The sequence below is a fragment of the Protopterus annectens genome, chromosome 12.part0, assembly GCF_019279795.1.
Source record: "Protopterus annectens isolate FY-2018-M chromosome 12.part0, PAN1.0, whole genome shotgun sequence".
NCBI classification, from domain to species: domain Eukaryota; kingdom Metazoa; phylum Chordata; order Ceratodontiformes; family Protopteridae; genus Protopterus; species Protopterus annectens.
In genome coordinates this window covers 481,822,926-481,846,643 of record NC_056746.1, presented here as the reverse complement: position 1 = coordinate 481,846,643, position 23,718 = coordinate 481,822,926, and the positions used below count along the sequence as shown (strand labels likewise).

The following is a 23,718-nucleotide window of genomic DNA, read 5'->3' as shown; positions in this document are numbered from 1 at the left end:
ACTATTTTTAATTGGTTTAGAAGAATACTATTGGTGTTCAACAATTTGTTTGTAGAACCTAAGAATTGTAATTAACTAAATGTATTTGTTATTTTCTTTCCTCATTATTCAATTAATTGAGAAAGATGGGAGTGGTAGAAAAATGGACTATTTAAGGATATTAATTTCTGTTATGATTGAACTCTGAAGAAGTCCTGACATTTTAATGGATGAATGCACTAAGTTTGTTACTAATTGTTACAGTTATTTTCCTGTGTGTATGCACACATTTAATAAATTATTTTTGTTTTTAATATATACAACATGGGTCCATTTTCATTGCTGGACATTTTAAGGGATTTTTTTGTGGAATTGATCTTTCTGAAGTGACAAATAGTGGCTGTGAACTGCAGTACTTTTATGCACAATCTACAGACTTTACCAGTGTAATGAAAATCTTTGCCTAGAACATTTAAATAACTTATCACAAATCATGTGTCTATAAATCACATGGCACCACAAAAAACATGCAAAACTTAATTTTAAATACAGAAAACATGCAAATGTTATAAAAACAGACAATATTAAAAAAAGTGGAATTATTTAAATAAATACAAACATCATATTCTTCCTGCTTTAAATTTTAAAAGACTCTTGATAGATACCCCTTCATTCCAACTTGGTGGGGAAGTGGCATTTAATCTAATTTGCCAATAAAGTTCCCTGTACTACGAAGTATTTTCCCATCAACAGCCCCCATCATTTCTAGATATGGCTGAGTTGCAGAATATTCAAAACTCGCAGAAGGAATTTTGTGGTTTACTTACACAATTAATAGATATCATGAAAAGTTCATTGGGTAAGGAGATTCATCAGCCTACTTTTTGTTTTGAAAGACCATTATGTTAGTAACATAAAACACTGACCAAATGGTCCAGTCTATTTGTTGGATACAGTGCAACAAAAGGGGAATCCACACGAGTGATTCACAACAAATAAATTACTTATATAAAATGGACAAAAGTGGTTAATAAATTCTAATTTCCTGAGAGATTACTGGTTGTTTTTTTTTTTTTTATAGTTTTTATTTTACCTTCTACCTCTGCATCTTCTATCACATTTGGTTACACACATTGAATATGTTTGGGTTCTAAAGTAAACCTAATAGGGAACAGATCTGCAAGTAAATTAATAATTTCAGCACTGAATAAATCCTGAAGTGACCAAGAGGCTAACATTTTAGTAGGTAAATTAAATCACCAATGTGTTGTCCCTATGCTTGCCTTATGGACATTGCCAACATAAATAACAGTCGTATTTTAACCTGCAAAATAGTTATCTCTGATTAGGATCAAGTACCTTCACGTTAAAGAAGCCTGAAAATGAAAGCCTCATTCTTGTATAATCTAGACAGTTTAAGTGAATGCAGACTTATGAATGTGAACATTACAAAACTATAAGAAATACTCCAGAGGTATTCATTTATACCAGATGCATGAAAGCTACTACACAAGTCTAAGGAAGCACAACCCCAAAATTTACAGATGTGGAAACAACTTACCTCTCCTTGAAATTTTTCTAAGGCCTTTTTCAGCTGTTCAGTGGAAATCTTTGCATCTGTCTGTAACTTCCTAAAATGATAAATGTGTGATTATAAAATATTTTTTATAATGTTTTTATGCATTCATTTTTACCTATCCCTAAGCCTAAATAGTCATGCCTACCACACACACACACACACATATATATATATGTGTATATATATATATATATATATATATATATATATATATATATATACACACACACACACACACACACACACACATATATATATATATATATATATATATATATGGTTCTACCTGACTTACAGCGCAGAAGACCGACAGACAATGCAGAAGACCGACAAGACGGATGACAACACCAACGCCGAGGATGCCGACATGGGGAAAGGCTGTGTGAGTATGCGAAGTGACAGACGACGTTCGAGGCAGGGGTAGTAAGTGTATTGACGGTCTGTGGGGATAGGGTGGGTTAAGTGAGTTAGGGTTAAGTGAGTTAGGGTTAGGGTGTGTGTGGTTGTATATGTCATATATATATATATATATATATATATATATATATATATATATCTTCTTCAGGCCAGAACTGCAGGCAAGTGCTCACTTAACAATGTAATTCCATGACAGGAAGAAAATGCTAGAAAAACATCTTTACTCTGCTGTGTTATGTACTACCAGCTGTACCAATCTATTTACTAGTTCTAATGCTGGTTAAACATCTCTGTGGTGACTTCACAGCTGCCATTCATCTCAGGCCACATTCTAACACTTGGCCCTCTCTATTCTGTACTGATCTTTTTCCAGCACTTATACTTTGCTTCAGGATACTGTAATAGGCTACCCATTTTAACGATAACATTAACCATGATGTGATTAATTCCAGCATCTTTTCATTCACACCAGTTCATTTTTTGAATACAACTAATGCACTACCACTAATGTACTACTGAGAGCTTTTCTCCATGGGATCCTTCTGACAGCAGACCTGCCCAACAGGGTCAACCCAGTGAAAATGTAAATTAATGGATCCTAAACCTAAGCTTCAGGGGCTAACTACAACCCTCAGTATCCAAGGTCTTCAGGCAAACTATTAGGAGGAGGACAGACTGGAAATGGTATGGGAACTGTGGTGAGAAAGAGGCATCAGAAGACAGTGAGAGATGTCATTAGACATAGTGACAGACTCTTTGACAATCAGACTCCATTGTAAGGATAAGGCAGTATTCATAATTTCAGCCTATGCCACACAGTTGTGATAGTGAAGAAAAAAGTGTATTCAGACAGCAGCTGCAGGACCTACTAGATAAAGTAGGACAACAGGAATTAGTGTTGATAATGGGTGACCTGAACACACACACATTGGGACAGACAGAACAAGATATGAGGACTGCCTGGGTCCACATGGGTAGTGCAACAGGAGTAAAGAAGGAGAGGCCATTCTAGACTTTTGTCTGGCAAATGGCTTGATAGTGGCCAACACATCGTTCAACGAGAGAGACAGCCACAAGATCACATAAAATAGTGGCCAACATGCAACTCAGGTAGACTTCCTCCTGGTGAGGAAAGGTCACTTGGGTAGAATCCATGATTGCAAAGTCATCTCCAGTGAAACAGTTGTCCTCCACAATAAACAACTGATTGCCACAATCAGCTGCAAGCAGTGGTCAGAGAAGGTTCTAAAGTTAACAGAGACTAGACTGAAGACCCGGAAATTGACTTGAGTGAAAGCACAGGAGTTCAAGGTATTACTCAGTGCTCCAGCACCTCAGGAAGAAGATGAAATAGGTGCAGCTGAAGAAGAATGGCAGCTCCTCAAAACACCATGTACAAGGACAATAGAACAGCTATGCAGCTGAGTCAGGTATGGAAATAGGGTACATAAGGAACACTGATGGTGGAATGCAGATATCCAGGAAGTCATCAAAAGAAAGAAGGAGTGCAGGAAAAGGTGGGAGACAGAAAAGATGGACCAGGCTAAGAAGGAATACTGTGTGGCTAACAAAGAGGCTAAGACAGGAGTTGCAACAGCAAAGAACAAGGCAGCAATCCCACTTTACCAGCTTCTGGAAAGTGGCTCAGTAGATGGCACAAGGAAACTCCATTAGGTTGCAAGGCAGATACAGAAAGATAAAGAAGAGAGTCAGAAACCCTTCATAAGGAATGCCAATAACAACCTGTTCGCCAGTCCACAGGACATCAAAGGCAGATGGAAGGGGTATTTCCAGCAGCATCTGAATAAAAAAAAATCCCACAGGCGCTGTACTGCCCCAGACATAGCCTATCATGAAAGAACAGTCTATTCAAGAAGACGTAAGAACAGCACTAAGGAAAATTAAGTCAGGGAAAGAAGCAGACTTAGATAAGGTTACAGCAGATATGATCAAGGTGTTGGGCTAGATAGGGGAGAAATGGCTCCAGAGGGTACTCACAGCAGTATGGAGATAGAGGTGTAAACCAGATATCTTGGGAATGAGCATACTACTGTCAGTGTACAAGAACTAAGGGGACATTTACAACTGTGAGCAGTATAGAGGTATCAAACTACTGTCACACTGCCTGAAAGTTCTGGAGAGGGTTATTGATAGACAAATATATAGAGTAGCAGAAAATAACATTGGAGATGATCAGTTCAAATCCAATGTTTGTAGTGAGACAGATCATTGAGAAGGAGCTAGAAATGAGTCCAACTGGGCATTCCTAGACTTGGAGAAAGCATATGAAAAGGTCTCAAGAAAGCTGATTTAAGACAGTCCCAAGGAGGTTCGAAGTCCCAGAAAAATTGATAGATGCTCATAGTGGTGGCTATGTAGTAGGACCTAATGCCTCAAGTAGAAACAGTGTTCAGTCTCACAGAGGATTCCCAGTGGGAGTGGGTGTGCATCAGGGTTCAGCTCCGAGTCCACTGCTGTTCATACTGGTGATGGACTACATTGGCAAACAAAGTTGCTGTATACAGATGATGTGGTATTACAGACAGGCTCTGAGCAAGAGCTTCAGCAAAAGATAGGGGTGTGGAATGCAAAAGTGAAATGTCATGGGATGAAAATGAGTACAGATAAGATAGTTGTAATAGTGACAAATGGGGGAAATCAGAAGAAACTGAGACGAGTTAAAATGGAAGACAGCAGAAAAGGTTAATAGCTTCAAGTATCTGAGAGGGGTATTTGAGGAAAAGGGAAGTCTAAATGAGTAGGTCAAAGCTAGAATCAAGAGGGGATGCCGCCAACTGGCACAGAGTGTCAGGGGTAGTGTGTGATAGAAAAATGATACAGAAACTGACAGTACAAAACAGTAGTGTGACCAGTACTACTGTATGGTACAGAAACCTGGGCAGTAAAGGCAGAGCAGTTGAGAAAGCTAGAGGTGATGGAGACAAAGTGCCTGAGACAGGTAACAGGATGCACACTGTGTGACAGATGAAGAAATGAGGACATCAGAGCAGAAGCCAAAGTAGTTCCAGTTGCATAGAAGGTCAAAGACAACAGATTACAGTGTCTCGGGCACATGTACAAGAAAGCAGAAGATGAATTGGTGAAGCAGATTTGGACAGACAGGAGGAAGGCAAGAAGAAACGAGGGCATCCAGTAAATAGATGGACAGATTCTATGAGAGAAGACCTGTGACAGTAAGGAATGAGTGTCAGAGAAGAAACTAGAGCAGCAGTAAATCAAGAGAGATGGTAACAGATGACATCAAACCTGACCCTATTTAGAAACTGGGAAAAAGGGGATTGATGACAAAGATGATGATAATACTTCTTTTCCCATTGACAAGAACGTCTTTTGTTACTGGATATTGTAGACCCCGACAACAGCTGAGCTACAGTGGTACAGAAAATGTAGGTCAACTCATCTTGTCCTGTTTGTCCCACTTCCTGAATTAAAAGACATGAGGAAAAGGAATGCATCAGTTCTTCAGTCCAAAGAAAGGAGAAAATATCCAATTTCCATGATTTAGATCATGAGCAAAGGAAGAGGACCTCGGGACTTAATGAGATGAGTGGCAAAAAGATTTAGTCTGCCTGTTCCCAGAGGGACACAATCTACTGAAACACTGTCTTCTTCAGTGGCCGGTAATGTGTGATGTACACATATCTCATGAGAGAGAGTCTGCTAGTCAAGTCCACTGGTTTAGAAGATGGACTGCCACTAGAAACAGACTGTGCTTACTGGATCACCCATCTGCAAATCCAGTATGAATCTGAGCTCATTGTCTGTTGGCACAACATACTAGTGTTCTCTGAATTACTCTGAACAAGTTTTGGTGTAAAATTTATTTGGAAAGATACTAGAGCTTTGGAAGTCATTCTTATTTCTTTTAAGTGGCTGTGAAAGTGCCCTTCCTGGGAAGCCCATGCATTGTGGATGGAGAAAGTCTTGGAATGTGCCCCTGTGTATAGCAGGAAGAGTCTTCTGTGGTGCTTTACTGGAAAGAGGGATCCCAGATAAAAAATATATATATATATATATATATATATGGATCTGCCAACCAAAGCAACTCCTTTTCTTAAAAAGTGGAAAACTGGCAGTGAAATTTCCAACGGATCTAAGGCCTGACTAGAAATGTTGTATGGGTTTTAATTTATGTCTTCAGTTTGCTTTAAAACAAATATTAATAGCTCAAACTCATTCCATCACCTTGCACACAGCTGCTTAAAGCATTGTAGCTTCCCAGCAATTGCATACATCATTGCAGTTCATAATGGCATTTCCAGGGATCACAGTAAAATTTAACTCCAGGGCACAAGACCCAATTGTGTACATGTGCTGAGAATTGAATCCAGGAGAGTTCAAAGGGTTCATAGGGTTGTGAAAGAACAGGACATAAACAATTTTGTGCATGTGCAGTGCACAGATCATAGGCAGGAAAATTAAAGGAGACAGAACATTTGCTAAGTAAGACAGGAAATTAAGTGAATGGCAGAAGGACATAGGGCAATGTTGCCATGGACAGCCATGGCAATAACACAGATGAACAGTGGATAGCAACAATGTGGTCACCCAAAAAGGGGTCAGAAGCAACAGTAAATAGACTGAAAGGAAGGTTGTAGTGTGGCAATGTGCATGAATCTGCAGTGACACATAATTGACCTAACAAACAGATACAGCAGGATAACATTGTGGCAAAAGGGCAAAACAGTAACAAATTATGCACTACCAGGAGTCACAGGGGCAACAAGATAAGAGTTGCATCAAAAGCTTGAAAATGAAAAAAAGTTTTTGTTGCTCACACATAAAGCACTCTCCACCCCAAATAAAAATATGCAAAACACAAACTCAGTGACATACCAGAAAGCACAACTGTCAATGCATGGGCAGCATTCTAGATCTATAACTGGCATGTACAGACGTACACATATCCCTGGGTGGTATTAACTTTCCACTGCAGCCACAATGTTCTATACCTACTCACTCTGAAGGTTCCACTTCCTTCTGGGTAGAAAACCTGGTAGTCTGCTTCTTCATGATGTCCACTTTCCCCCCCTCCCCCACCATCAACAATTTACAATAGCTCAGGCAAAAAAACAGACCTATCATGAAGATGTTATCAGTGGCAGTGGTGGTTGCCTCTGCAAGGCTATGGAGCATATCATCATGGAACTTATAAACAATGACATTGGTAATCTCCAAACTCTGGACCCTACCCAGTTCGGGTTTGTAAAAGGCAGATCATGTCTCCTAAACCTGATAGACTTTGAAGCGGTCACCAAAGCCGTAGATGAGGGTAAGGTGGTACACACAGCCTATCTGGATCTCACCAAGGCTTTCAACACCATCCCCCAATCTGGAATTATAAACAAACTCACTAAACTAGGTATAAATCCCTATGTCACAAGATAGGTTGCCAACTGGCTCACTGGCAGAACCCACACTGTGAAAGTAGCAGACTCTAAATCCAACTTCAGACCAGTGACAAGTGGTGTACCACAGGGTTCAGTCCTAGGTCCTCTCCTGTTTGGTATCTACTTCTTTGAAGTACAGGCTAACACAGAAGGTCTTTGGCTAACAAAGTTCGCAGATGACTGCAAACTAGGAGCCATAATCAAAACACCTAATGATGTGGACATCCTACAAAAGGGCCTCACTGAGACAGATGCCTGGTGTCAAAGCCATGGCCTCAAACTCAATGCCAAAAAGTGCATTGTCATCTCTTTTGGTAAAAACTCTGTACCCATGAACTACCACATAGGTGGTAGTCTACTTAACACCGAAAGTGTGATAAGAGACCTTGGGACACAGGTGGACAGTAGTCTCTCCTTTGATAATCACATCATCACAGTAGTCAGGAAATCCTTCTACGTGGCACACCTCATCACAAAAGGTTTCTCATCCAGGAAAAAAGAGGTCATTGTTCCCCTCTACTCATCACTCATTAGACCCATTATAGAGTACAACACCACTTTTGGTATGTACCCCACAAGACATCTACAACAACTGGAAAGGCCACAGAAATACCTCACAAAGAGGATTACCGGTCTCAAACAGATGCCCTACGCAGACCGTCTCAAAAAACTCCAGCTTTACTCTGTCGCATATTGCCTACTCAGAGGTGATCTCTGCCTAACATACAAAGCTATGTCATACCCATAGCTGTTGGACATGCTCCACATAAAGAAATCCCAATCCCTCCAAGTTACACACTCTAGGGACTTAAACATTGTCACCACAATAAACAGAACATGCTGGAGGGATAGATCCCTGTCCCAGAGACTTCCCATACTCTGGAACAAACTACCTATCTATATCAAACAAAGCTCCCCATTAGCACTCTTCAAGAAAAATCTTGATGATTGGATGGGAGATAGGAAATTCACCCCGGGGATCACTTCTGTGGCTCTGCTTGACAGGGGCACAGGAAAATCATTTTCTTGGGTGGCAAAAGCCAGGGTACCATTTGGCTAGGCTTATATAGGCCCTAGGGCCAATAGCCTAGTACCTACCTATGGCAACTTTAATGCTGTCTGGGATCTGGGGGAGGCTCTCCATAATAAGGTCATATGTATATCAGAATTTTCAGATGAGTAGTAATGCTCAATTCATATTGACAGTGATTATCATAAAGGTTTAGCTATCCTTTAGATGTCATTAAACCACTGTACTAGGTAACTGCAGCTATCTGGTATGAAGGATGCAGATCCTGATATCTTGGAAGGCATGTCTGATGTCTGAAGGAAGGGAACATAAGTACCAGCAACTGTTTTACCCCTAGATGAAATTCTGGTCATACTGCATATTCCAGTTTATGTCTCAGATGTTGACAGCATCTCCAGAGTACCCAGGTACCTAAAAAATATATTCTGCTATGTTGGTAGGTGGAATGTAACATGCTGTTTCATTATAGGATGCCCTTTCAAAATCCTGGGTAATGCAATGCTGTGCTAGCTGTAGCCTCTGTTCAGTTGCCATGTCTTGCAGGGTAGTAAACAGCAGCAAGTACAGTTGGCGGTTATGGCAGTCCATGAAGGCATACAGGAACAGTGCATAACAGGTACTGTTTGTGGTTCTGACCTTCAAATGAAGCATATACACCTTTGTCAGCCCAAACTGGAAAGGTGCTTTCCATCACCTGGTATTCACTGTTATACAAACCCAACATTACTCTTAGGTTGTCACCCTTGGGTATCACCTTCTCTCTTCCTCTTCTGTAATGCAGAACAATTTCACTGCTGAACTCTTTAGGGGCATGTCATCATTAATAATGCCATTAAGACTAGGGCACATCTTCCTTTTGCCACCATCATCCTTTCCAAAGTATGGAGATTATTTGGCTTAGGGTCCATTTGAAGGTACATATTGGACAGATTCACTGAAGGTTGAAGCTGAGTACCCCTGTACACTGCTGGCAGATGAGTTATGGCTTATCTGTGCCTCCTCCTTAATTTTGACTAAATACATGTTAGCCTCTACCTCGGCATCATTTGGGACATGTTAGTGTGGGTTTGATTTAATTAGCCCCTCTTTGTCATCCACCATCAGTGTGGTTGCCCACACCTAAAAGCCTCTATGTTTTCAGCACAACACTAATGGGATCTAGCTTCTAAATCAGATCAGGTCTTTGAAGAATCCTAGTACTACCAGTCTTTTCAAAAGTAGCATATGTTCAACCAGATTAAATGCCTTGGAAAAGAAAAGATCACCCCTACCATCTAATAAACAACACTACAGTGGCCATGGTTGTACAGTGAACTGCTCAAAAAACATGTTCTATCTGAGGTAGGCTAGAGTCTTAATTCTGGTTAATTGTTGACGAACCAGATTTTCAATAGTTTTAGAAAATGGTCTGCTTTATGCTTATGGGTTGCATAACTACTGGCCTTTAGACAATTACTTCCCTTCTGCTTCTGTTTTTGTGGTACAGAGCACTCAAATAAGTAATCATAGAGTTAGTGGCAACACAAGAAATGGTGCAACCTTTCTAATAAAAGCAGGTGAAATATTACTGAAGAATAGCGAAGCTGCAGAACAGCGAAGTCTTTCCTCGGGAAAGAATTCGGTTGGCTGTTTCTGTGGCTTTGCTATTCTTAATGCTGTGGTGGAACGTTACGGGTTGGGTTCAGATAAGTGTGCGATTGTTTGTATGTTAGGGTTAGGGGCGGGTTAAATGAGTTAGGGTTAGGGCACGGGTTAGGCATGTGTGCGATAGTGACAGACTTTAGGGTTAGGGGCAGTTTAAGTGAGTTAGGGTTAGGGCGAGGGTTAGTTGAGTGTGCGATAGTGACAGACCTCAGGGTTAGGGTTAAGGTAAGTGGGTAGATAGTAGTGTATGTTTAGTTTAGTGTAGTGTTAGTTGTAGGAATTTAAGTGTATGTGTGTGTGGTTGCTGTTTGTTTGATATGCTTGTGTTATGTGTATGTGTTTCTGAGCAGCAAATTTTTTCCATGGGAAAAAATTTGCTGTTCTGAATGTTCGATATTTTCATGTTTAGATGTTTTGGGGCCGATGAAATAGCGTTCGATATTTTCATCTTTTAATAACGTGATATAAACACAGCAAATTTACCTTTAGAAAAATCCCATGTTGTTAGCGATACCAAGTTATTGGATGTTGACAGTAGAGTCAGACAAATAAAATCTTCACCTATTAGGTACATCTAAATCCTGGGATAAAGGTATGTCTTGAAGTCATTCTACAAGCAGTTCTTAAGAACACTTATCTACCTGATATTTAGAAGATTTTCACTTGCTTCAATTGGATACATTTCATTTCATCTTTGTACAATATCCTGTGACATCTGAACAGTCAGAAGAATCTTATCCAGTAATTGAACTTTATAAGATCTAAATATAGAGATGTCATTTTAAACATCGCTATCTGAAACAGATCTATTCATTTTAATGATGCAAAAAGTTCTGTTTTTGCAGAAAATCATTTGCTCACCCTTTAAGTTTCTGGCTAAATTGGCTCTAGATGATTGTCATTGCTGAAGTGATACCCTGACCCCATGTGCAAAAATAGGAAAAAAGGGTTGTGGATGGACGGATGGAGGGGAATTCCATTGATTTTTGTCACTGAGAATGAAGACAGACATGCATTAACTGCATTGTGCATAATACATTCCACATCCTGCAAACACTGAATATCCTGCTTGCCCCTCAAATAAATGAATGTTGTTTCTGCGAGGAAGACTTTGTGGAACTTGAACTCTTTGCATGCTTCACCCCTTTACTTTTACATTTTCTCCTTAGCATCACTTCCATGTGTTTTTTTTTTTTTTTTCATTTTTAAGGTTTGATGCTATTAGTTCTTTCTACTTTTCTTTTTATAAAACCAAGACTTATAAATAAAATATCATCTTGCAAAATATCAGGTATGTGTTTTACTTTATTTAATAAGCATATGTTACCATTAGTTGGAATACATGAGAAATCTGAACATATTTAGTCTGGATAGTAAAGAAGAGTACACTATAACTATATATTCAGTCATTTAGATAGCAGACCTGAACATTTTATTTAATTACAAAACACATTTTGACAATATACAATGGGAAATGCTTAAGAACAAACATGCCTAAATCAAAGATATGTTCAGTAATTCTGGAAAACAACTCAGTTGGTGTACTGACTACAATAAACATTGCATGTCACTACAATCTAGAAATAGATGATAAATGTTAGGGGTTACAGGGCAGGGTGTTTGGTTTCCTTAGTATGTTGTAATTTGAAAGTGACAGCTGGATTTGTATGTCCTCCTTTTACAGAGTATGAATCTTTTTGATAAATATACATGATGATTTACAATAATTGGGTAATGTATCTGTTGTTCTAGGTGGGGGCTGGAATGCAGTATTAAATGTAAAGTACGTTGAATAAATTCTGTGCATTATCTAAGCAGTCATATCAGATCAAGCAGGGAAAGTTACTACTACAAATCACACACACACACACACACACACACACACACACACACACACACACACACACACACACACACACACACACACACACACACACACACACACACACACACACACACACACACACACACACACACACACACACACACACACACACACACACACACACACACACCTAGAGGAATGTGCACACATATTTCTAAGTTAAGTTCTTGTGTTTATTGTTTATGTGGTATCACCTGATTTAATACAACTGTGTAATAGTAGCTATAATATTTATTGTCTATATTCAGATCACTGAGGAGTATCTTATAGAACAGATTGCTCAAATCAAAATAATAAATATTTCTGATTTGTGTGAATCTATACGGAAGACAATTAGACAACATTGGAATAATGAAAATATGGCAACATCATACAGATTTCAGTGGGGTATCTTTAAAGCTGTGAATTTTAATTTCATGACATCATCTGTTATACTTAGGAAAAGATCATTATACAATTAAATTTCAGTATTAGGTGATCAAATTAATTAAAGTGTATTGTCAAATGCAAGTACTTATGTTTTTGCACACCCCATTCTCAATCAAAACCAGATTCCCCAAACTCGTAACTACTTTCACCATCACTGACTTCCCCCTTTCAATCTAATCTTTCTACCCACTAATATGAATATCATAAGAACAATCATCTAGGCCTACATTATTGATATACTTACCTGATGACAATACTGTACTGGACATGCACTCCTAAGTTGTACTACTGACTTATATGATTGACTTGTCCTCTCATACCTTATTTTTTATGATACATCCCACAGAACAAATCTTGATTAGTGTTAAGTTCTAGTGATGTAGTAAGAATATTAAGTTACTGACATTTTTTCTCAGATACCTAACTGTGATATCTTATATGTACATTTAATTCTCTCTCTTATATTGTACTGTAATTAATTTAGTTGCTAATAATTAGCTGCTACTTTTGCTCAACTGGATCTACATACCTTTTTGTACTCTAAGTAATGTATTGAACCATTACTTTGTTTAACTGTGACTGTGTATTTATTTTTCTATTGTATGTATGTGTTGATGTGGAGCTTTCCTCCCCAAGCCTCCAATGAAAACGGGCACACTTCGGCCCAGTGGCCTTTCCCAATAAACAAATGCAAATAAGTAAGCATGTATCACATAAAGTGCAAATTACCATTTTTGCCTGACTACAGAACATTTTCCCTCTTCTATTTACTGAAAGGGTACTTGATATATTTGTTGTTCCTGTGCTGATGCCACTGAAGGTGACAAATGATCTATAACTTTCACTGACTTCAATTCAGAGAAAACATGAACTACATCTATAGACTTAATAGACACATCTGCACTGGCACAAAAATGTATCCATTAAACTCAGTGGAAGATCTCTAAGGTGATGTGACCAAGGGAAACACTAAATGTATTTGGGCTATGATTTGAATGAAATGTTTACTAAGCTTTTTATTAAAAACATAACACAAATAAATAAGAAAGGAATAGGGAATGATGTATTGTGACAATTCACTAGATGCCATGATGCACCATTAAAGTGTGACAATACATTTTAAATAACCATAAACCATATGCGATTATGTAAAGAGAAATTACTTGAAAACTAAATTGGTTACTCAAGAATTTGATAAAATACATACAACTAAATATAAAAATATAAATGTATACATAACAATAAACAGCACGATTTTGGCAACTCAGTACCATGGTACTAGTTTTCATAGTACAGTATTTAACTTATAAAATTGCAAAGGCGAAATACAACAGAAGCTACATCTCAATACATTAAACTATAGTTAGTTATTTTAAAGAAATTTATAGCAAAGAACGGATAAGTAAAATCATCTGCACTTCAAGACTGTATAGTAATATATACCATTATACATCTCCAGAGACAGACAATGATATTTTTCCAGAATATTAAATGTGTTATTTTTTCTGAAGAAAAAAGGGCACATGAGAGATGGCTCATATCAGAATTCTAAGAATTTTATAAAACATTTAAACATTTAGTGAAGAGCTAAATCCGTATCTAGTTTGGTTATCCCAGTTTACTATAGTTCTGAAATGTAATCTACCGGAAACTCTGGAATTAGCTAAAATTGTCATTTGATTGCTTAGGCCTATTTCCATGCTCAGTTTTGGCTACAAAATTTTAGTTAAATTGATCACAGATTACTTAGCTTGTACATTAATTTTGGCACAATTTAGATTTTTCCAACTAGGTCACTTTAATATGCCAATAAGTATTTACAAATGGGAATTCTTCATTTGGAACCTTTAAAAACTCATGTAGATTGCTCAAGTATACTGAAGTTACTACTAATGTCAGGTTTTACAATATTATTAATTTTCATAGCTAATACAATTAATACAAACTTTATATTGTTCTGCATCTGGGATATACCAAAGTTGCTAATTTTCAGCTACTCTTTTTGTTACTGTAATAAATCCTCAGCTTTGTATTTTGCAGACTTCAATTTCAGGAGGCAAAATAATTAATTTGCATTGTTTGCAATCAGTTATGCAGACAACCTAGTATTTATTACAAAACTAACAGAGTAGCAGAAAATACAGCCACTGAGATTCTGAGAACTTTTCCTATGTTCACATAAAGTTCTGCGGCCAAATACGGTAGTTTATGTGAAAGTGGGAAATGTGATTCAGAGACATGATTAGCTACAATTAGGAATGACCGTATTATTGATTATCTTGCACATTTCTGAACCACTTTGTGTTACTTCTAGCACTAACCAGTACTCTGCTGTGGTAATCACCACTGGTGGTCCATGCATCTCATTGGCACAGGGACCCCCATTCACTCTGCCACACACATATGCACATTCAAACACACACACACACACACACACACACACACACACACACACACACACACACACACACACACACACACACACACACACACTCATACCTCTCAACTGTCCCTGACTTTACAGAACTTCCCTGATTTTGCCCTGTACCTTGTAAATCATGGATGATTACAGTTAGTCAGTAATGGCAGACATTATAAGAGTTTTGTACTTCTTACTGTTCAGAAAATGCATTATGATGCAAAACCTGCTGTTCTATTAAATTTCTAAGTGAATTAGAGTAATATTTAAAAAAGTGTCCTTTCTATCTAATGCCACTCCACTGTATTACAGGATTTGTTTGTTAGTCTTAGGGGAGTTAAGAGGTATAGCAGCCACCCCCCAACACACTCAAAAACACTAATTGTACATGAAACACTCCCTACCTGATCACACTCATGAATACACTCAGTCAATTAAACAAACAAACACACACACACACACACACACACACACACACACACACACACACACACACACACACACACACACACACACCCTTCTATAATCATCCCCATGACTAACTCCCCAACAACAGCCACCCAGTCAAACACACTCACCAGGGACCACTTATACCCTTAGAGACACGCACACACACACACACACACACACACACACACACACACACACACACACACACACACACACACACACACACACACACACACACACACACACACACACACACACACACTCTCTCTCTCTCTCTCTCTCATCCCCCATCACTACCACTCCACAAACATTTATCTGTTCTTAACTTTTATGTGGTCTCATCCACTGATTACACTGGGAGAAAGCAGAATTTTGGCTATGTTCATTGACATGTCCCATGATAATTTACACAGTCAAGTGATTCTCTGGATCATTTGGCTGCATAACTATCCTACATGGAGGCAGTTCCAGGGATCAGCACATGACTAATAAGCATAGGCTGCTCACCCAGAATGCCTCATTAACATATAGCACCACCATGGAGGCACTGAATAATCACCATGGTGGGCCTGTTTCTGAAGATGAAACAGTAAATGCCAGCTATTTTCCACCTTTGTTAGGGTTTATTGCTCATGGAAGCCCTTTCTGAATCTCAGTCACTATATTTTCACACAAGTTCAAGAGATTTTAAGATATATGATTAATTATTAAAAAAATCAGAATACACTGCTTTCTACAACATACAGAGATAATTTTGTTCATGGATCAATACATATCATTGATAAATTCTCAGAATTATTTATATGATACAGTTGGAAATGACAGTATCCTACTTACTTAATAATTACCTGTCAATAATTAAAACTATATTAATGAAATATAGCAGGATATTTTCTTCTTTTTCCTTAACAGGTTTGGTGAATATAACTAAACTGTTTATTTTGCCACTTGTTCTATATTCATTGCAGAATTTGTGAATCTGAAGATTAATAACATTTTTGGAAAGGGAGATTACCAAGAATTCCATGGTCTGTTTTAGCAGCCCCTTATAACACACGTGGGTTGAACTTTGCTAATGGCGACTTATATATTATATATGAATTTGTTTTAAATAGATTAAAGTTCTAATATAATAATGATTTAGTGTATGAGGCAATAAGAGGTATTTAGTCATATCCAAGATTCTGACTGTTTGTGCTTTATTTGTGAAAAACAACTGTTTTATTGTGCAACCACATTAAGCTATCTTTCACATGCTAAATTCTTATTCAAATGTTTCTTTATACTATGGGAGAGAAATAAATTATAAATTGTTCCTATTTTTAAGTTTAATAAACTGCAAGGAAAAACAATGCCTTTACTTAAATATGTTAGGTCAAAATTTAATAATTCAACATTTCTGGCTCATTTATTTCAGAAAATTTTGAACCTTTATACATCATTTTATTTCAAACATTCTTAGAAACTAACAGGTTTCTATGGTTTAACAAACATTATTAAATTTGAATGTTGATATGATATTTTCAAGGAAAGAAAAATGGAAAACTGCATTGCAACATTCATTTCAATCTGGTTAAAGGTGTTTATAATTAATTTTCCTAAGTTAAACATCCATCCATCCATATCTTCTTATAATGCCTCAGTCCAGTATAAAATTATGAATGGCATTTGTTACCCTCCTTTTAGACTATTACTTAAGAAATATAAAGTACCTGCGGTGGTGGTGCTGCGGTAGCGTTGTTGCCTCACAGTAAGATGCTGTCCGGTTCGATTCTCAACTAGAGCATCTTCTGTGTGGAGACATGCGTGAATGGGCGTACCTTCGTTAAAGGTTGTGCGTCAGGCCTGGCAAGCCAGGACGTAAAAAATCAACTGCCAATCATTATCGGACCGGAGTTCCGCTGTGGCGACCCCTAACCGGGAAAAGCCGAAAGACGCAAACTTAAGAAATATAAAGTGGATGCAGCTTGATAGTCAGTATAAAACAGCTGTTTTGATACACTGTTGGTTAAAATGCCCATAAGTAGAGAAATTAAACATGTATTAACAGAAGTTCACATTCCTTTCTCACTAGTTATCTTCTTAGAGATATATTAGATCAATACAAAATAATTGCATTTAAAATGGTAGCCAAAAGTTGTATATAGTAACAAAATGGAAGGCTTCACCAATGCCTGCCTTTCCCTTATTCAATTGGAAAACCCTTTACTGTGACTATATTACATGCCAATGGGGCAAGATAAAATAAAAATGGTATTAAAGTGTGCTATGTGAGAACACTGATGATATTTAATCTTTGGTGATGGGTGTTATACTTTCTTGTTTGTCGTCTGTATTTTAAACCCTCCTTTTTCTGTTTTAATTTATAATCTAAGATAAGATATAAAATTACATTATAGCATATATAGTGAATAAAATTTGTTCAATTAAAATTATATATTGCAGCTCTTGGTTATTTACTTCATTATTTAGTGGTGGAGATAATCCCTGGAGGTCATGGCTGTATCCAGGTAAGTATTACAAGCAAAAGGGTAATTATTATAAGCTCCTTTGCCTAGCATATTACTGTCTTCCATAATTTTGCCAGATATTTAGGCCCAGAATTTGCAGAGATGTGACATTCTTTCTTTCTTGTTTTATCTGTGCCTGTCAGTAATTCCATATAGTAATATACTGATCTTATGATATTCCACTATAATTTTCTTGCACATCTTCCTCGATACATCCCTTTTAGCCAACAGATCTTTGATTGCTTTGTTAAATCATGGGATATGTTTTTTTCTCCACCTAATCTGTTTTTCTGGCACACACATATCCTACAGAATGATTAATACATTTTTAATTAACTTTGCCTAAGCACCTTTTCATTATAAACAAATTTAAGTCGAGGTTTCTATTTCACTTGAGTTTGATAACAGAGTGTGTAGATAAATGAAATGCCTTAAGTTATTCACCTTAGTGGATAATGTGCCAGAAACTTTGTAATTATTTGGAGTCTTGAAATGTATTCCTATTTCTCTCTTTTCTGGTGGGAATGTATGCACAAGCATTCCTTCACTGTTAACAGAAGAGAGCCAGGATACGATGAAGTATTCAACTATTACTGACTCAGTAGCAGAAAGTGATCTTGAAAATAACTGGAAGAATATTATTTCTTATGCTGGACTGCCATCTGACTGCATTAACAAAAACCTCCAAGGTATATTCCTGCAATTATAATCTCAGCCAAAGATCTGAACTATCATTCTAATTTACAAACTACTTTTTCGCAGAGGACAAAGCTTCCCACACTCCTTCAAAAGTTTGCATAACCAGTTCCGAATCTGTGCACAACCAAGAAAAATGAATTCATCTTTCATATACAATAAACTCATCATAATGATGCGATGTTTGGAACAATTATCTTCATACAAATGTAAAACTTTCATAATGTATCAGTAAACATCAATCAACATTTATCAATTTTCTCTAAACTACTTTAGAAAGTGCAATATGCTAACTGATCTTGATAAACTCCACACTACGATCAGGACAGTATTCCTGCTATCATCCTAATGCACAGAAATCATTGGGCCCTGCCTCTGCTCACTCACTTTCAACTGGATGACAAAGCAAATCCATTAACTCGGCAGATTCTTCCATCCTGTCATTAAACACTCCTCCACCAGAAACTTCAAATCTCTAGCAAAGCTTGTGGCATCTCACAACCAAAGATGTGGTACAACATCCCTTAATCAATAAGGAACTTTAGCACTGAATTACCAGTATGGCACAATCATTTACTACACAATATTAGCATGCATCCCAGGCATGTTCCTGACAACATAGTGACTAACCACCTAACTCGAGTGTCCAAGCTCTGCACGAGGGATGAAGATTATAGAGAGGAGCAAATTAAACTTATCAATGACTTTAATAAGAGAGGATACAAAGTCAAAGAGACACAGACCAATGAAGCAACTACCTTATAACTATGCTCTTAGAGGGGAAGACCCTATTTTTCGGACCAAGGTGAAATACTTAAGATCAAGCGAAAGGAGGTAAAGTCCAATCTGAGTAGGCAGTTGACTATAGTACTGACAATTTTGCTATTCGTAATACCATCAGAAAATTTTGGCCAGTGCTAACATCTGACAACAAAATTAGGGAAATTGTTGGAGATCAACCCAGCTTTTCTTTTAAGAAAAGGAAAAACTTAAAAAGACTATTTTGTTATAAAACAGAAACTGAAGCTATTTCTGAAGACAGGAGGTTTCAGATGAACAGAAGAGTTGGTACATTCAGATGTGGAAGTTGTAAGGCATGCTCTCATATAAACATCTCAAATACTTTTTCACATCCCCTGACTAAAAGGAACTATAAGTTCGAAGGATTTGCAAACTGTCGGAGTAAGAACATTATCTATGTGGCAACCTGCAGTCACTGCAAGGCATACTACATAGGGAAAACGAATCAAATGCTCAAGGAACGTATCCTAAAGCACTTATCTGACATAAGAAAAATGTTACCAGCAATGCACTTTATATGTGTATTAGTATAAATGGCAGTCATTCTTTCAAGTTCATGGCACTAACTAGGCTTCATGAAACACCAAGAGGTGGGGATTTAGTAAACCGAACAGAAACTGAAGAGATGAAGTGGATAATGAATTTGCAATCAGATCAGTTACCAGGTTTGAATGCATTTGTCCCTTTAAAACCTGCACTAAAAGGGAAAGCTCTTCAGCACTCAAAATGACATAATTAGAAGAGTGTGTATGCTGCTATGGTTACTAAATGCATCTAAGTGAGTGAACACTAGGAAATGAAGGTATTTAAGAAGAAGTTTCCCTGGCAAACATTTAGGATTTGAAAAAGGTATTATACAGAAAGCGCTTATCCGGTTTATGAGCCAGTGTGTTTACTTTATTTTATCTTATCATTGTATATTTTATTAAAGTTTTCAAGTTTCAAGTGTTTTTAAGTGGAATTGGTGGCAGAACCATTTGTTTTTGGAGGTGAATTACCAGTTTCTCTGGTTATAAAGGATTTCTTAAAGAAGCATCCAACACGGAAGTATTTATGTGTGATCACTTAATTTCAGTTAAATGAAACTTTGCTGTGCTGTATTCTTGTAGTGAATTTCTTGACACCCATTTCTAAGGCAAACAGCCTGTTTATGAGTGGAGAACTGATCATAATCCCTTATAATATAGATAAATTGTGGTACTACTATTGCATAATTAATATTTGAACAGTGCTGCTGCAGCTGAACAATAATACCAATGTGATTGCAAAAGCTTCCTACTGAAATGTTAGCACTTGAAATGCAGAATGTAGACAAACCGGAAAAAAAGATACAAAACCCAGGAAAAGAGCAAATTTCAAAGATTGCTCTTCTCTTTTAAACTTCTTTTTTTCAGAGCTGCAAGCCCCTCACACCCCTGAACTTATATATACCAACCCCACGATTGCCATACCTTGGAGAAAAGGGAGTTTTCCTTGAAATGGCCATCTTGGACTTAGTACATGTAAATCTGTTTTTTGACCATTCAGTCTCCGTGTTTCAGGAATCTCTCTAGTGGGTTCTGATATTTCAAATGGTTACCAATTATAAATCCTCAATATTTAGAACTTAAAGTGAAATCTTCTTTTGATTACTGATTAATAAATTTAGGCATACAGGACTGAGAACTATATATACTGTCTTAAAACAGACAGTTCTGTACACAATTACTTGGTATATCAATTCAGTCTATATTATGCAGCATGAGTTATAGTTTAGCACCTCTATTAATTCTCATCATTTTAACAAAGTTAAATGAATTAAACAGATTCCTATAACTGAAAAATAAATCATTGTACAGTATGTGTGAATTGCCATTGAGTCAGTTACCAGTCCAAAACATCCACTGTTCCTCCAGTTGATCCCACAAGCAGATCAATCCCCTTCTCTTCTCAAACCCATTTCACTGCTGGCAGAAGCAGTCACATTGTCTTTGTGCCAACAAGCACAGCTTAACTGCATTATTCATTACTTAAGCAAATCCAGAAGCCCTTTTCAAGCTGCAGCAATATACACACTAGGTATTATAATAATAATAACACTTACTTATTAAGTGTAGCCCCATTTTGAAATGATTTGAGAAAAACATTATGCATGGTTTTATGCACGGTTACTACTTTGTCATATTATAGTCAAGTCTCAAGCCTCACGCTCCTCTAGGGCTACCCGTCCCCATATCCAATAACCTTAATTAATGACAGGCAAATAAAATGCACACACGCTTATGTTAACATAAAAACTTTGCTGACAAGACATAACATAAGTAAACACAAATCTGTAACTATATACCCACTGAAACACATTTACCTAAGCAAATAACGTTTGTTAAAAACAGAACTTACCAATGCAGTTAGTGAAATATCAATTTTCCAATATTCTGTCATCTTCAGCTATCCCACTTACTTATCGGACAGAAATTGAGCCTCTGTTTTAGGGACAGTTATATTATTTTTATTTGGAAAATATAGTTTAGTTTTTGCTTCTGAGTAGGGTAGTACAATTTCAGTGATGATTTCATTATTTGAGGCCTACATCTTATTAAAATTTAAATATTTATACTTGTCCTTAACTATGTTATGAATGAATTTTGTAGAATCTGGACTAATACTATTCTACCTTAGATTGATTTACTGCTGACTTACATTTCCTTCTCTCTCTCTGTTGACAAACATAGAGTAAATATTTATGTTTGTAGGTTGATATTTACCTGTTAATGTTTTTTTTTTCTAGTGTAAGCATAGTTATCATTATAGTTATTATATGCAAAGTTATTTTACTACCATCTACACCGGCTCTTCTGAGCTGTCAAAGAGTTTGTATGGGAAAAGTGATTGCAGTGTTGTCACTGAGTAACACTCTGGATCATAAGTGTTCTATCTGATAATTTATTGAAATAGTATGAAGATTTAATTGCTGACCTGGGCTGTTTACAAGGAGTTTACTATATTCAGACAGTGTTAATTGGAGTACCTGCCCCAAGATACATTACAGTAGCTTTACAGGGCAGACATCAGGTGTTAAATGCACAGAGAGGACTAGTGTGATTAAGAAACAGATTGAGCCTATCGAATGGGTCCAACAAAATGGTTGCGGTTATGTGTGCCTGTATACATCCCAAGACCCGAACAAGCCTGAAGATGAAAAAAATGCACTGTCCATTTTGTACAAATGAGGAAGTCGTGTCTGCTATTCCAGGAGCAAAGTGTTTTTGTACTTGATGTAAACCATGAATTTTGGCTAATAAAAGTTGAAAGGGGAAGTTATGTATATATGTTTCAGTAAAAACTGCAATGAAAAAACAGCCAAACTGGAGCGCACACTGTATAATATCTTAAACCTCCTATAGTGGAGGCCCTTGGATGCAAATCACAGCTTAAGTGATTCAGGTACAAGTTTTTTGAATGGCCATGAATTTTTACTATTTGCATTTTCAGTCTTTGCAGTTTCATTCAGGCCAATAAATCCAAACCTCACTAGCTGTGGAAATGCCATGTTTCTCCTTTTTTCTGTGCTTGTCAGTAAACCATAAATAGTTTGTTTGCCCCTACTTTGGAAACACAATTTTAAAAACAAGTTTGATATCCATAAACTGTATGCAAAATATCCCAACTAATATATAAACCAAAGGGTTAAAAGGTCATAGAGGCAAACCAGTCATTAAACATGTTCCTTGTATTTTCCGCGATGTTTCAAGCTGCATGCATTTAATTCACCAATGGGAAGGTACAGATGTCTTAGATATATAATTAGCATTGTGTCAGTGCTTCGAAGAGCACAGATAATCAAGGGGGTTGTTGGAGCTGCTAATATACAACTGATGACCTACTATTATGGGATAAGACCAGATAAAAGTACAATTTGAGGAGGAGTTACTGAACAAGCTGAGATAGAATAACCTCAGTCTCTAACTATAGAATTTGCTTGTTGAACCTAGATAAATGTTGCAAGTCTTAATGACTGAATGTCTGAAATCAGACACCGGAAAACTAACAGTCATAGTGGGAATGGGTCCACCTGTAGTTACTTAAGTTTTAGTGAAATTTCTTGGAATAATGGAGTATCTTTCTTATTCTAAGCATGTTAGATGTGAGTCTGTTATTTAAGAAAAATTTTCAACTACTATTTGCGTCGCTTGCTTGTTTCAGTTTTGTTTAAGAATATTATTACAAACCCAACCACTCTTGTAGTAAAGTACTCATTTTTTTATTGCGTTATCTGGTGTTTTTTTACCTTGAGTATTCTTTTTTTTTTCTTTCTTTTGTTTTTTCAGATGAAGTTTGAAGAAGTCTAAAAACAATATTTAAAGAATGGAAAATGTTGTGTTCTGTACTTGTATTCTCAGGTAAAGTCCTGCCTGTAACAGCCATGTTGCTGTAATCTCCCTGGTTTTCAAAAGGCAAGCTCTTCTCTTCCCATTTACTAGGAGACATG

General features: G+C 37.1%; 1 protein-coding gene across 4 annotated transcripts in view; it reads right to left on the bottom strand.

Moving 5' to 3' along the window:
• The window catches only part of LOC122816649 (IQ domain-containing protein E-like), a 292,142-nt gene that overhangs the window by 202,749 nt on the left and 65,675 nt on the right, over positions 1 to 23,718 (bottom strand). For all 4 annotated transcript variants that reach the window (XM_044089582.1, XM_044089585.1, XM_044089584.1 and 1 more), the window contains exon 5: positions 1,541 to 1,610. In XM_044089582.1, coding sequence (XP_043945517.1) covers positions 1,541 to 1,610 — 70 coding nt within the window. The remainder of the gene's footprint in view (positions 1 to 1,540; positions 1,611 to 23,718) is intronic.